General features: G+C 30.6%; 2 protein-coding genes across 2 annotated transcripts; both read right to left on the bottom strand.

Moving 5' to 3' along the window:
• Window positions 1-5095: 5095 nt before the first annotated feature.
• Window positions 5096-6969, bottom strand: LOC131596324 (CBL-interacting serine/threonine-protein kinase 25-like). Its single transcript, XM_058868946.1, has one exon. It carries the CDS (start codon window positions 6736-6738, stop codon window positions 5458-5460), a length of 1281 nt encoding a protein of 426 aa, XP_058724929.1. The 5' UTR covers window positions 6739-6969; the 3' UTR covers window positions 5096-5457.
• Window positions 6970-14841: 7872 nt separating this feature from the next.
• Window positions 14842-16422, bottom strand: LOC131598494 (uncharacterized). The gene has a single exon (XM_058871089.1). It carries the CDS (start codon window positions 16420-16422, stop codon window positions 14842-14844), a length of 1581 nt encoding a protein of 526 aa, XP_058727072.1.
• Between the last annotated feature and the right edge of the window lie 476 nt (window positions 16423-16898).

Genomic DNA, 16898 nt, shown 5'->3' with positions numbered 1-16898 from the left:
CTATTTTCTTTATGGATTTAATAAGCCAGCATTACAAATGTCATGATACAATTGGAATCAGAAATACCTCATCCCTACTGTAGAAGCAATCTTAAGATTTTGTTCGTGACTTTGGAAAGAAGGGGAAGGTAATAATTTATGAAAAATAATCTATTTGATAAAATTAGCTTGCTGATGACTTGTAATTGGTAGCTGATAAGTTAATTTGAGTGTTTGGTAAATTAGTTGTTATACTAGCTGATAAATATAAAATGACATAAAAGAACATTCTTAATTAAGAAATTGATAGTCTTATTATATTATTGCATTATACAATTAAATTAATTTAAAAAAAATAAAAATACATATATATTAGCAAACACATGAAAAAAATTAATATATATTAAAATTAAAAATAACATCAAAATATATCGAGCAATTATATATAAATTTTTAAATGAATTTATAAAATAAAATTTATATATAAATTTAATGAGATATATAAAATAATCTTTAATATTATTACGAATCTTCGTCGTCGTAATAATCTCTTAATGTTTCACAAATTTAAAAATTAGAAACACTATCTCTAAATTCATTACGAGGCATATAATTTTAATATCGTTAAAAAAATATTAAATATTGCATTTTTTTGTTAATCGACACGAATATAATTATACAACGCAAAAACTATTTTATTTATATATATATATATATATATATATATATATATATATATATATATATATATATATATATATATATATATATATATATATATATATATATATATATATATATATATAAGGATAAAATTAGATTTTTGTTAAAATAATAAGGGTATACATAAAATAAAAAGTCACAGGCTAAAAGCTAAAAGCTCAAAAGCTACTTTAAGTAGCTTTTGAAAAAAAACCTAAAAGCTAATAAAAAATCTACAAGCTATAAGCTAAATGACATATACCAAACAATTTTTTTTTGTTAATATGAGCTGAAAAGCTAAAAGCTCTTTTTCTGGTGTTACCAAACAGAGCCTAATTTCTAAATAAATTATAAAAAATATTTGACATTTAAATTTTATGTGTATATAGAATCATAAAAGAGTGTTTATCATTATTATATTTTTAATTTTTATAATACTATAACAACATAAAAAAAATTTAAAAAATTTATGTAAGACCTCCAAAATTCTTGTTCAATACAAATTTTGAGTCCTCTAAATTATGAGATTTTGGCTGTTACAAACAAAAGCTAATCCTCCAAAACTCTTTCAATCAAAATCATTCAATTCTTTTCCATCAATCCTTCCCTTATTATTTTAAAGTTTTCCCCTCCTTTCCTCTCCAAATTCTCAAACACATCCTAAGAAAAACATTCACAACCATAATATATATATATATATATATATATATATATATATATATATATATATATATATATATATATGAGAATGAATTTGAACCATTAGATTTTAAAATAAATGGTGGAGATTATATGTTATTGTTTTTTCTCTCTCCTCCATCATTTATTTTAATAATGAAGGAGAGAAAAAAAAATATTGACACATAATCTCTACCATTTATTTTAATGGTTCAGATTTATTCTCATGTTCTAATATAAAAATGTCATTCTCATATGATATGTGTGTGTGCGTGTGCGTGTGCGTGTGCGTGTGCGTGTGCGTGTGCGTGTGCGTGTGTGTGTGTGTGTGTGTGTGTCAAATAAGAACTTCGACTATAATAAGAACTGAGAACTTTTAATAATAGATTTGAATTAATGGTTTAGATTTATCTCATATATATATATATATATATATATATATATATATATATATATATATATATATATATATATATAAACGATCTTATAAAAAATTATTTTTTAGGAGAAATAATAGGTCATCTATTTTTTTTACTCTTTGATTTCATTCAATATGACTGTTTAATCGATTCTTTTAATAGTTGAGATTTGGTATAAGTCTTTAAGAATTACACTTGGTGTTAACCTATCCTGCCTAAGAAAACACAAATAAATAAAAAATAATAACATAACATTCACCAATATAGGAGTGAGAATTCACATTCCTTTTCAAAATCAATTAAGAATAATTTATTTGGCTAATACTTGTGCATTTTGACTATCTTTTGTCTTGGGATCTTGGGATTGTTCTAATTTCTCCAATGTTCGAAAATTAATTGATGATTAGAGAAAGTGTTAAAAATGGTGTCATACTTATAAACTTCCTCGATCACTACGAGATGCCAATAGACACACAATTTTTTTAGCCTTATTGTCAAACACTTAAACTGAAAAATTAAACCCTAAAAGACAAAAGTACCAAATAGAAAACACATAAACAATAGACAAATCTAATATGAGAAATAACTACAAATTTTAGAAAATCCATGGCGACTTTGAAAGTGGGCGAAAGGTTATCAATATCGAAGGTGTATGAGCAACTACATGGGAGAAAGGGACATGCGTCATTGTTACGTTTGAGATGTGAAGACCAACCTTAACATACTTTTCATTTCTTAGAGATGGTGGTTTTGGTGGTGGGCCAACTTTCGTTACCCTTCAATAATGATGAAGTCTTTGAGATATTTGGCCTTGATTATCTTTATTTCGTGTCAGGCCCGCGAAATGCTCACTTGAATGTCCTATTAGAATAAGTCATCATAGGTCATGGCATCCCCTGTCCCTCCACCAAGTTACACCTTGTCCACAAGGTGAAAGTTGGGGTATGTGTCTCGAATGTCCTCTGTTTGTTCTGATGTTGCATCTTCTAGAAAAAAGGCTTTGCCACAAGATGAGGATCATAACAAGTGATGAATCCATTGCTTTCTTAGAATCTAATACTGCTAATGGTTGAACAATGGAGAAACTATTCTCGATTTAGATTAGTAGTTCCGAGGTTGGTAGTGACGCATCATGGTTTAAGTTTAGATACATGGAACACAGTGTGTATCTTGCTCCCTATTGGAAACTCCAACTCTATGGCCATTTCCCCCATTCTTCTTCAAAAGCATGAAGTGTCTGTATAAGCGTTTGGACAACTTTTGAATGTGGCTTTCCATCACTAAATTATGAAGATAACGTCTTACTCTTACAATTACCAATTCATGGGTATTGAATGAATATAGTATTTTTGTCTGTATAAAACTTCATGCCAACTTATGCCTTGAGGAATATTTTTTTGATTATTTCCAACATGGTGTCTCTGATTGTTAACTTAACACTTATTTCCTCCAAATGATTAGAACCAATCACATATTGTGGTAGCGAAGGTCGGGGTTTTCGTAAACCACTTTAAAGGGGGTGAGCCATATAAACGAGTGTGTTGTGGTGTTATTTTCACTCTAGGTCCCCTTTTAGTTGAGCTATTCCAATAATAATATGCAGGGAACAATATAAGGAGGAAAAAGTAAGGATCCTCATATTATATTTTGATTAGACTGCAACGTAACGAGATGCAATTGCAACTCTTGAATGACTACTATGGAATCAGTGCGAATAAAAAAAATTCTAAACCGAAAGAGCATGGATGCATTGTGTTTTTCTTCTGTAAATCTAATGGTGGCTCTAATGTCACGTAACATAAAATCAACTTAATTGGAAATATCGTTAGAGAGATGTAAACCTGGAGGAGATATGAGGTATCATGGCCGGTGGGAGCCTTAACACCACAGAGGGGTAGGCCAAGGATATCATCCATGTCAAGGACAATAATGGTCATCATACCTTAGCTGAAATAAAATAATGAGAACTTGTGAAGCAAAGTTAAATACCAAATAAATGTTTAGTGTCAATCTTCATATCTTCTTTAGAAATTATGATCATCTCGTAAAATCCCCACCTCTTCTAAATATGCCCTATAACATCTTTAACCTTGTGAAGCAAAGTTAATTAATCATTAGATATAAAAATATGAATCATGAGCTCACTCGACCACCTTTTAGTAGTAAACCAATCACAATCAAATGGAAGTTTTGAGCATGTGCCTCAAAAAATAAAGCTGCAGAGGCCACACCACTAGTAAAATGACAAAGAGTTATGTTGTCCTACAAGCATAAAAGGGCCCTAAGAAGGTTCAAATTTTGAGAAGATGATATTCTATTGTTCTTAGAGAAGAAAATACACAATCATTTATTCAAAGATACGAACAAAGAAAAGAAATGTTAAGATCAAAGATAGATTTTATAAAAGTCGTATAGGGGTCATTGACTAATTATGTGGGACGATATTACAATTCTTGATATCGAGAAACAGAGAGACATTCGACGATTAGAAAGCCAAAATAAGGTTTATAACAATTAGTTTTTTTGTTTTGGGTGCAATTATGCATTATTCACGCGCAACAACTACTAGGAATGTCACATCACCTTATGTTTCAAGGTTAATCGATAATGCAATGCAACAGACATTTATTTATACCTAAAAATAAATGAAATCTCAACCGAGTTCCAAAGACAAACAGTTTTAGGAATATCTAATGGTCTCCCAGACGAGGCAGTGTCATATAAATAGAAACACAACTGAGTAAGATCCAACATATTTTTCTCAAGTCTATTGAGGTATAACTTGGTCATGAAGACTCTTAGATTTAATTAAAAGAATAATAGGAGTAGATAAATGGGTTTTAAGGCCATATTTCATCTATGTAACACCACTAACCAAGAATATGAGAATTGTGGAACCATGAGCTAAGGGAGCAACATATATGTGGACAAAGTCAATAGAACACATCGAGGAACAAAATGCGACAACCAAATGTGACGTGCCACATATCCCACGATTGGAAGGAAGAATTATGCATTACTCACATAAATAACCAAATAAGAATATAATTTTCAATAAGATAACTTCTTTTATAAATATCACACTCTATAAATTTACGGATGTTCTTTATTTGTATTTAAATTTATGCATTTTTTAAATTAATAGTTCAACTTCACTTTCACGTACATGTATTTAAAAGACATAATTTCTTATTCAACATAGTTGCCTAAAAGATTTCTCGACCAATATTTTAAAGTAAAATAATATTTGAAAAAGTAAAAAATAGAACAAAATTAGTAGTCATAAAGTAATTAATTAAATACCAAAACTAAACATGCCAAAAAAACTTTGAACTCCAACCTTAAATTAATTCTCAATTCTAAATCAAATTTAACTTTACTTTTACATTAGGGGCTACTATGGTGGAGTATGTACAGTCTCACCAAAACCATACTATCCAAATCTACATAAGATTCAAGCTACTTATATAAAATAACAAAGAAGCCAAAATCAAATACAAAAAACAAAAATTTGTTACTATAAGTCATAGACAAGCACCAAACTCTATCATATATTATACACCACATTAATTAATATTATACACAACTTTCATATATGATTCATATATTCTATACACCCAAAATTCAAAGGAATCTTAGGCATGACATTGATTGGACCATATTACCCTTACACGTGGCATCACTCCCCTTGCCACGACCAAACAATGTCCTTTAGTGCTGGCCTAACTTCATCTTCAAACAACTTCACATACTCAAAAGTATCACCGGAACTTTTCGAAAATTCAACCACCGCAAGCTCCGGCGCCACCTCATATATCTCCGCCGTAACGGCCAACTTTCCTTTCCTCCCTTCAACATTCCCTAGTAACCTAAGTTTAAACTCCTTCATTTTCTTAACCTTAAACCTTAAACTTTTCGCAGCGGTTTCAATTTTTGTCACTATCTCTGAAACCGAACACTTTGAAGTAAAAACCGAACCTCTTTTTTTCTTTTCCTCAAACAAACCCGAAAGATCAAAACCCGAAGACATAGTTGAAATAAACTCGAAAGCATTGAAGAATTCAGGTGAAGAAGAATCAATCAAATTAGCCTTTGCTTCTATTTCCAAATCCAAATCATCATTTGAATTAGTATTGAAACTCAAACCTCTTCGAAACCATGGCGAATTCATGATCGAAGGAATATTAATTCTTCGTTCAGGATTCGCCACGAGAATCTTCGAGATTAGCCTCTTCGAATCCGAAGAAAACCATGGTGGAAATTGATACTCTTCTTTGAAAACCTTATTATACATGGAAATCAAATTCTCATGTTGAAAAGGTAAAAATCCAGCAAGTAAAGTATATAATATAACACCGCATGACCAAGTATCCGCCTTAAAACCGTTATAACCTTTTTTTCTAACAACCTCCGGCGCCACGTACGCCGGAGTCCCACATTGAGTGTGTAAAAGTCCGTCTTGGCGTAGCTGTTCAGGCAACGCCGAGAGACCAAAATCAGAGACCTTAAGATTCTCGTTTTCGTCGAGTAAAAGGTTCTCTGGTTTTAAGTCGCGGTGAGATACACCGCGACTGTGACAATAATCAACCGCGCTGATAAGTTGTTGAAAGTATTTTCTCGCGGTTTCTTCTTTGAATTTTCCTTTGGCGAGCTTGTCGAATAACTCGCCACCTCGAGCATATTCCATGACGAACAAGATCTTGGTTTTTGTTGCCATGACTTCTTTGAGGTTGACGATGTTTGGATGTTTTACTAAACTACTCATGACGGAGATTTCACGTTTTATTTGTTCCATCATTCCTTCTTTTCTCACTTTTTCTTTCTCTATAACCTTAATAGCTACTCCTTCACCTGTTGAAATTTCTTTAGCATAGTAAACCTTTGCAAATGTTCCTTTACCTAGTACTCTTCCTACCTCGTACTTTCCAAATAGCATGTTTTGTTTCACTTCCTCCCCCATAGTAAAAAATGAAAACTGTAGCACAAATTAAGGTACTATAAGGCCATTTTTTGATAAGAGATGAAGAGGATTTGAGGATTTTTGGTTGAGTGATTTAGGTTTGGTTTGGAATTGTTGTTAGTTAATAAAAGGGAGAGACAAAAAGAAAGAGAGTGATGGTTTTGAAGCAAAGTGGAAACCATTGGAACACTTGTTTTGATTTTTCTTTCTTATTGAAAGCACACGGAATTGAAATGTGATTAGGTTTTATAAGGAGAAAATGAAAGCCACGTTCACTTTAGGAGCCTTTGTAGGGTCTTAATAATTTCTACAATTTCATTTATAATATTCATTTTATATTGTTATATATGTTAGTCATAATTTCTAGAAATGAATTTTTAAAGTTAAAAAAATATTTAGAGTTAATTATTTGAGATACCTAATTGGGATAATTTTTAATATTAATACGGCCAATAATAAAAAAAAATTGAACAACTTTTAATTGTAATTTAGAATAATACTTATTTAACAATAAAGTAATAAAGAATAAAAAAATGATATGGTGATAATATTAATAATAGACGGTTTGGTTGATTTGAATAGGTGACTTGTTTTCATTGGGACACTTGATGTGTAGATTCTCTTGCCTGGAAGCCCACAGAAAAAATAACTTAAACTGAATTATTTATGAAATGTTTGTCCTTTTTTCTCGTGATTCTCAACAGAAATTAAAACTGTGTGCTCTTGTTTTTTATAATAATGACATTTCTTTAATTATTTATTTATTAAAATTTGTTACATAATATTTTTTTTGACCATTATTTTTTAGTTTTATTACAATTTTATTCTCTAATTTTTTATTAAACTTTTTTTTTTAAAAATTAAATGATTTTGATCTGGTTTTCATTTTTTATATTGAAAATTAATAAAATGATTTATCACATTTTATAGATGGCAAGTCATTTAAAAATGAAAATATCATCAATTTTAAATTTAAAAAGATGAAATAAATCAAGAATATTTAAATTTAAATTTTTTGTAAATCATTCAAAACTTTAATTAATTAAGATTCTTTTTTCAATGGTTTTTATGCTGTCATGCTTTATTTTTGGTACTTTACTTTTTATAAAAATATCTTTTATAGAAATTTAAAAAAAGTCTTTACTAAAAAGAAACTTTATATAAAAAGAAAATTGAAAAAAAGTGGAAAAAAATGATTTGTTTTCCGGCTTTTCTGGTGTAGCAAAAACTGAAATTATAACGTTGATTGTTAGTTAGGACTAGTGCATCCCTCGTGGTCTGGTAGCATTATTTTGTTAGGCAAGGGAACATTAATCTTTGATTACTTATTAGTTTAGTGCACCTAATTATATTTTTAATTGAAAATTCGGCAATATGAAACTTTGTCCTCATAAGTTTCATGTAATTGATAAAGTATGAGCAGTGTGCATAATGTTCTCAAACGGCGAAAATTGAATTGTTTTTTCAGAAGAAAAAAATAATGGGTGCTTATTATTTTATTTTTAAACAATGAAAAAATAATTTATTTTATTAAAAATTAAGGAATTAGGCTTTAGTAAAATTAGCTGGTAGCTGGTGAGTGGTAGCTGGTTACGGGTAGCTGTTAGTTGGTGACTGATAGCTGATAAGTTAATTTGAGTGTTTGGTAAATTAACTGTTACACTAGCTGATAAATACAAAATGACACAAAAGGACATTCTTATTAAAAAATTTGTGATTTATTTATTAAAACAAACTTGCAAAGCAATTTTAATATATGTGAAAAATTTAAGAAACATCAAAATATTTTAAATTTGTATATAAATTATATATATGAATTTAACGAAATACATAAAATTTGATTTCAGTTAAATTAATCAAAATTAATAATAAAAATAAATTTATTATTTAATATTATACCATAAAAATATAACAAAAATTTAAATTTTCTCCGTCTTGGTTAATCTCATTGATTCTTCGATTACGTTTGGCTAACTTGAGAATTATCAACACTATTTCAAAATGTATTGTATACTTTAGATGTTATTAAAAACATTAAAGATTAAAAAAAAATTAAACATTGAATCATAATATATATATATTAAGGATATATATATTAATGGACTGGATTGGTTTCTCTTTCTATGTTGATTTAAAATAAATATTAAGGATTCTAGAAAGAGAAACCAATCCAGTCTATTAAAATCAACAAAATCAAAATTTAATGGTCGTGATTCAGTGTTCTCATTTCTCATAATAACCAAGTGTTCTCACTTGAGTCGTCCCCATATATATATATATATATATATATATATATATATATATCGAAGGGTAAAAACAGATTTTTGTTAAAATAATAAGAAAAGGTCACAAGTTAAAAGCTACAAGCTCAAAAGCTACTTCAACTAACTTTTCAAAAAAAAGACAAAAGCTAGTAAAAAAGTTAAAAGTTAAAAGCTAAAAACACTTACCAAACAGAGCTTTTTTATTTATATGAGCTGAAAAGCTAAAAGCTCTTTTTATGGCCTTACCAAATAGGCTTGTAGTTGGTAGTTAGTAGCTGGTAACTGATAGCTGATAAATTGATTTGAGTATTTGGTAAATTAGTATTTATACTAGTTGTTATTTGATATTTGGTATTTGGTAAATTAGCTGTTATACTAGCTGATAAATATAAAATGACATAAAAGGACATTCTTAATTAAGAAATTGATAGTCTAATTATATTATTGTATTATATAATTAAATTAATTTTTATAAAATAAAAATACATATATTAGCAAACACATGCAAAAAAAAAATTAATGTACATTAAAATTAAAAATAACATAAAAATATATCGAACAAATATATATATATATATAAATTTTTAAATGAACTTATATAATAAAATTTATATATAAATTTAATGAGATATATAAAATAACATCATTACGATTTTGAATTCAATTATATTAATCTAAAATAATAATCTCTTAATGTTTCACAAATTTAAAAATTAGCAACCCTATCTCTAAATTCATTACAAGGCTTGTAATTTTAATGTCGTTAAAAATATTAAATATTATATTTTTTTAATCGACACGAATATAATTATACAATGCAAAAACTATTGTATATACAAAGATAAAATTATATTTTTGTTAAAATAATAAGGGTATAAATGAAATAAAAAGTCACAAGGTAAAAGATAAAAGCTCAAAAACTACTTTAAATAGCTTTTGAGAAAAAAGCTAAAAGCTAGTAAAAAAGCTACAAGCTAAAAGCTAAATGACAGTTACCAAACAGAGTTTTTTTGTTAATATGAGTTGAAAAGTTAAAAGCTCTTTTTCTGGTGTTACCAACTGATGATATTTAAATAATAATGAAAATTAACATGAAATATATGCAGAGAAAAACCGCTATAAAAAAATTAAGCAACATAATCACAAAGTCTAAAATTTTATAAGCATCACCCACTCCGTAATTAAAGATCGAGTTTTCTTCGCACTTTCACTCAATTAGTTGATTTTCCCGTTTGATTTAAGGCGGAGGCGGTCGGGTTCGAGCTGGGAAATTTTTTTTTGTCATGCCTATCTAATAACATATCACTCTGCTTATATATATATATATATATATATATATATATATATATATATATATATATATATATATATATATATATATATATATATATATATATATATATATATATATATATATATATATATATATATATATATATATATATATGATAAGATGCTCATCACTTTTCCTAAACTAGGTATTAGGTATAGGAAGATTAAAAGGTGACGAAAATTCCAAGATGGATTTACCCTCCGCGAATACCTCCCCCAGACCAAACCCTCATGCATGCCCCCAAAACCTCTTGTTATGCTTCCTACTTTCCATTTATATGCTCTTATAGATAAAGAATGTCTCCTTGAGGTATATCTTGAAGTAAGCCTTCTAAATCCTTCCAAAACTTTACCTTACAGTATTCTGCTAACCCAACATGAGCTGTGTAAGCACTAACTGTGGAATCATATTTTACAGGTTTAGGAAGATCTAAACAACATACTCTTGAATATGCTTTTAATGATGACAACTAACAACTTAAGTGCAAGCATAACAAATAGTTAAAGATGCAATCAGACTAAGCTACTAAACTAGGGTTTAATGATCACAACAAGTCCTCTAATGATGACACTAAACAAGAATACAAGTCAAGCCTCATCTTCAAGATGAATTCAAACAAGTGTTTGTATAACAGTTTTATCTAACAAAGTCTTAAAGCTTCAAAGCATTAAAGAGAGGAAGTGTGAAAGTTCGCCCTATCATGTCTGAGTGAACGGTATGTTGTAAAAGCATAAGGGCGTTATCGTAAAGTTATACAGCCAATCACACACACATCACACACACACACACACACACACACACACTAAAACAAGTTTTATAAATTAATTTTCTTAAAAAAAATGTAGTTAAAAATGTTTTAAAGCCATCTTAGTTGAATCGAGAGTTGTCAGAAAAGTTTGAGCAATTTTTTGTATTAGCCAATTGGTTGGCACTTATACCTAATCGATTGGGTTAAGTGTAAAAATGCGCTATAAATATTTAATAAGTGTCTTAATGAACAATAACGACTATATATCTCTTCTTACATTATAAAACCTTATAAACGATTAATTTTAGGCCAATCAATCGATTGGAGCATGATGCCAATTGATTGACTCATCAATTCTGGTCCCAAATTTCTTTTTTGGTGTTAACCTCTTGCCTATAAATAAAGGTCAATTCCCTCATATTTTCATATTTAGAAAAGTGAGTTCTAATGCCACACTCTTCACTTTCTCTCTAAAAATATTTTCTCAGTTTCTCTCACTTAGAAATTTAATTGTAGTGCTTTCGAGAAAGATGTTTTGCAAGTGAGGTATCTTTATAGTTTTGAAAGGGTAGTATTGTAAATTCACCAAGGAACATTTTCACCTTGGTTGAATTAATTTATCCAATTAGGGATTCTTTATTTAAGTTTGAAGCTAAACCCTTTAGAAAGCTTTGGTTTGAGGATTTAGTTCCTAAGTCATAGGTTCAATTTTTAGGCTTAGTCCGTTCAAAAGCTTTCATCGGTTCGAGATCAACCTAGTATTAAAATCCCAATTTGATTCGTGGTTATCCTGTGTAAACCCGATTTGGTTCGTAAGCTCAGCTCGATTAAAAGCTTTCTAAGGTCGGAGATAAGCCTAGTAAAAAATCTCATAGGTTCGTAGTCAGCCCGTTAAAACCATGATTTGGTTCACGAGCTTAGTCATGTTTAAAATCTCTCCTTGGTTTGAGATAAGCCTATGTAAACTCTTAGTTTATCTTGGGGACTCACCGCTTCAAATTGTTGTTTGGAAAGAAGACTAACCACTTCAATCTGTCATTAGGAAGGAAGACTAAATTGCTTCTTTTTCGTTGTTCACTGTTTGGTTGAAAGTTAGCCAGAAACTTTATTTTCCTTGTATAAGGGGGTTTGAGAGTTCAACCTCCTAAAAGCTCTTAAGTTCATTGGATGCTCTCAAGATCAAATCTTATATGTTTAGATTTCAATTTGAGAAAAAATCACTAAAAGTTGTTAGAGGTGACAATGGACCAAAATGTATGTTGGAGGCATTTTGTAAACAAAATGTATAAGTACACCAAAGAAGTTGTGTTGGCACTCCTCGAAATAATGCTAGAGTTGAAAGGAGGAACTGACATATTTTGAACATTAACAAAGATTTGAATTTTCAATCTTATGTTCATAAATTTTACTGATCATGTGTTGTTTAATAGGCCATTTTTACAATAAACATGATTCCTACCAAGTTGCTCAAAGATAAATCTCCACACAAAGTTTAATATGATGTTGATCCATACCTCAAAATGATAAAGACCTTTGACTGTTTATGTTATGCATCAACCTCAACCAATCAGAGGCATAAGTTTAATCCAAGAGCTGATAAAAACATCTTTCTTGGATATAAACAATTTATGAAAAGTTGTATTATTATTGAAATGCATACTAAAAGTATTTTAGCTTCTAAGGATGTAGAATTATATGAACTTGAATTTCCATACAATTCCACCAACAGTACACTTCAAAACATTCACCGATAAACCACAAAGAACTTCAAAAAATCGACCAATTAACCACGGAGAACCTAGACCTGAAACTCAAGATGAAATTTCATTATTGAATCATATTTTTTTTTGAAATAGATGAACTTTCTAATAACGCCACATCATTGAATCCAATTATTATATAATTGAACCTATAATTCAGACAAACATTCCTAGATAATCCACCAGACCTAACCTTAAGTCGATCTATCTCAATGATTACATATGCCATTCAGTCATTTACTCACCTTATCCAATAACCTCCTACATAAACTTTGCAAGCCTTTCCCCTTCACTCCCCACATATGCCTTATCTCTTACCAAGGACATTGAACCTATATCATATGTCTTAGCTATCAAATATAATAAATGGATAACTTCAATTTAATCTTAAATATATGCATTAAATAACAATCACACTTAAGAAATTAATACTTTTCATGAAGGAGATACTTATATAGGAAATAAATTGGTGTATAAAATTAAGAGGCATGCAGATGACACGATTGGGAGATACAAGACTAGACTTTTTGCTCAACTTATCACCCAAAATGAGGGACTTGAATACTTTGATACCTTTTCACCTGTGGCAGGGATGTCTACAATCAAGGTTATTCTTGATTTTGGATCAATCAAAGAATGGCATGTACATCAATTTGATGTAAAAAATATTTTTTGTATGGTCATCTCAATGAAGTTTATAAGAAGGTGCCACAATGAGTTCACTCACCAAAAGTAGGACGAGTTTGTAGGTTTACTAAATTATTGTATGGCTTGAAACAAGCAATAAAAAATGGTTTGACAAATTAACCTCCTTTTTACTAAGTCATGGTCTTACACAGGCACTGAAAATCACACCATCTTTATTAAGTCCACCAACAATTTTTTTGTCTCTACTATTGTATGTTGATGACATACTATTACTTGAGCCTGATTTAATAGAGTTTAACATTCTTAAAGATGCCATTCACTCCATTTTCTACATCAAGAACTTAAGGAAGTTGAAATTATTCTTTAGATTGGAAGTTACTCCTTAGTCCTAAGGAATTACAGTCTATCAAAGTATACACTTCCTTGAGTTTCTTGAGTTTAGGTACAAGCCATTGCAAATCTACTAGTACATCACTTGATTATACACTTAAATTGCATAATGATGATATTTCCTCTTATAAGATGTTAGTGCATATAAAAGGCTCATTGGTCGATTAACTTACCTCCTTGCCACTAGACCAAACGTTGCACATGCCATATAAAAACTAGGCTAGTCTATGGCATATCCCATTGAGAATAATCACAAAGCTTCTTTTATAGTCCTTAGGTACTTGAAATAGGCTCCTGGTCGTGGTCTCGTGTTTCCTAGGAACTATGATTTGCAGATACTAGGGTTTAGTGATGTAGATTAGGGAGGATGCTTAGACATTCGAAGATCCATCTCATATTAATTTTTCTTCCCTGGCTACTATCTCATTTCATGGAAAACAATGATGCAAACAACTGTGTCTTGCTCTTTAGCGCAAGTTGAATATCGAGCATTTGCTGCACCAACTAGAGAATTGCAATGACTCGCATTTCTGCTCAAATATCTTGATCAGTCATTCATAAGGCAAAATGTCTTCTATTATGTTAGTTAGAGTTGTCAAAAATGGACTACCCGATCCTAAACAGGCCTCGAGCATTTTAAGGTCGGGTCAAAAAAGTCTTGTTGTAATATGGGTCTCCAAATACTACCCAAGTCCGGTTCTAGATGGACTTTGGGCTAAACGTGCTTTATTTTAATAAAAAAATTTAAAATAAAAAATTATATTATTTATTATAAATAAAACAAAAAAATTATATTATTTATTATAAATAAAATAAAAATTTATATTATTTTAAACATAATACATTTTAAGTACTATATTATCTTCTTTTTTTTTTTTTTGAACCAATCAATGATATATTAATTCAAAAAACATTACAACCAAGGCAATCCAAATTAGGATTCAGCCAAACAAAATGATCCTACAGCATTAGATTTGCCACATGCAATCTAAGTTTTCTATTTTCCCAACCTCTATATGCTATACAATCAATAATCTTTTCCACAGTATTATTCCTATGTGTATTGCTATTGAAAATAGAATCATTACGATATAGCCAAATTTCGTGGACAGCTTCCGTAACTGCCAGTTTAAAAAACATTGCTTTCCAACCCTTTCCTTTAGTGTTCTCCAATATCCAAGGCAACTCTAAACTCCAAGGCAATGGACAGTGGTGAATATGAAGCCAGTTCAAAATTGCAGTCCATAATCTCTTAGTAGCAGAGCAATCGAAAAAGAGATGTTCAACGGTTTCCTCTTCATGATCACACAGGTTGCACCTCTTGTTATCCAGCAAACCGAATCTGTACAACCGCTCTTTGGTAGGTAATTGGCCGTGACACAACATCCACAACGTAATTCGAGCTCTAGGCCGAGCAATATTACGTCTCAACAACGAGTGCCAACAAACAGAATTACCTGCGATCAAACAGTTATACACAGTTTTCATAGAGAACTTACGGTTTAAAATCATACGCTGCCACTCCGAATCAATATTAGCGATCATAGATTTACAATTCAGCACTTTTTTCATAATCCAAGTCAAGGACTGCCCCGTCTCTACCTCCATCACATTCTTCCCTTTCAAATAAACCTTATGGATCCACCGGATCCAAAGGCTATCACTTTTGTTGCAAATGTTCCAAAGGCATTTAAGAAGTGTAACTTGATTCCACACGGTGATATTTAGTAAGCCCAATCCTCCTTGCTTACACGGGCTGCAAACTTTCTGCCAAGCCACCGGACTTTTCCTACTTGCCTCCGATTTTCCTGTCCACACAAAGGTACGGCAAATAGTATCAATTTGCTTCAAAACAGATTTAGGGAAGGGAAAGTTAAGCATCCAATACTGAGTAATGGAACCAATCACACTGCGGACTAATTGGACACGACCAGCGTAACTAAGCATCTTTGAGGACCAGTGACGGATTCTGCAGGTAATCTTATCAACAAGGGGAAGATAATGATTCACACTTAGCTTCTTGCTGCTGAGGGGAACTCCCAAATACCGAACAGGGAATTTTCCTTCATCAAAACCTGTTAAAGCTTGTATCTGGCCCCGAATCTCGTCATCAACACTTCCATAAAATACTTTACACTTTCGAGGATTGAATATGAGACCTGTAGAAGCAGAGAAGTTCTGGAAAGTATTCATTAGAAATTGGACAGATTGTGCATCACCCCTACAGAACAGTAGGATATCATCGGCAAACGCAAGATTCGTAAGTGCTAGAGGCTTGCATTTGGCATGATGATGAAATCCCGGATCACGCTGCATCCTCACCATGCATCTGTTAAGGTATTCAATCATCAAAACAAATAGGAGCGGAGATATGGGATCTCCCTGACGAATTCCTCTCCTGGCTTGCAAGTTATTAGAATACCTGCCATTGACTTTAAAAACATAACAGACAGAATTGACAAGATTCATCACCCAATTAGTAAAAATATTCGGTATACCCATCTCCTTCATAATACAAGCCAAGGCATCCCAATGAACCATATCGTACGCCTTCTGTAAGTCTATCTGAACTATATTATCTTTTATAAACACTATAATATATTTTTAAATACAATACATGTCTAAATTGTAAAAAATAATACTCAAATATTTAAAATAAGAGAAAATTAATAGAATGATTGAATAAAATAGAGATACAATTTAGTGAAGTGAGAAAAATTAATGTGTTATTTTGGAGTAACACAATATAAGAATTAATATAATTTTTTTAAAATTTATAGCTATGTGGGCCTAACGGGCTACCTATGTCCCATATGGGCTAGCCCTAATATGTAGCGGATTTATTAGGGCTAGGCTAAAAAAAACCTTAAAAATATAAACTCTAATTTAAAAGTCCAAGCCTTATGATTTTTCAGATCAGATCGGTCGGCCCATATGAATTAGCACAATTTGAGAGCCCTAATTAGAGTGTTATGCATATATCTACAAATCCTGTTTTCCACTGGCCCACGTAGCAC

Source organism: Vicia villosa, linkage group LG4 (assembly GCF_029867415.1).
Source record: "Vicia villosa cultivar HV-30 ecotype Madison, WI linkage group LG4, Vvil1.0, whole genome shotgun sequence".
Taxonomy (NCBI): Eukaryota; Viridiplantae; Streptophyta; class Magnoliopsida; order Fabales; family Fabaceae; genus Vicia; species Vicia villosa.
The sequence above is the reverse complement of the archived record's forward strand: the minus strand, read 5'-3'. Positions and strand labels throughout refer to the sequence as shown.

What these genes read in the sequence shown, in the direction of transcription:
- LOC131598494 (XM_058871089.1), bottom strand. Translation starts at nt 16,422, where the DNA reads ATGGTTCATTGGGATGCCTTGGCTTGTATTATGAAGGAGATGGGTATA.
- LOC131596324 (XM_058868946.1), bottom strand. Translation starts at nt 6,738, where the DNA reads ATGGGGGAGGAAGTGAAACAAAACATGCTATTTGGAAAGTACGAGGTA.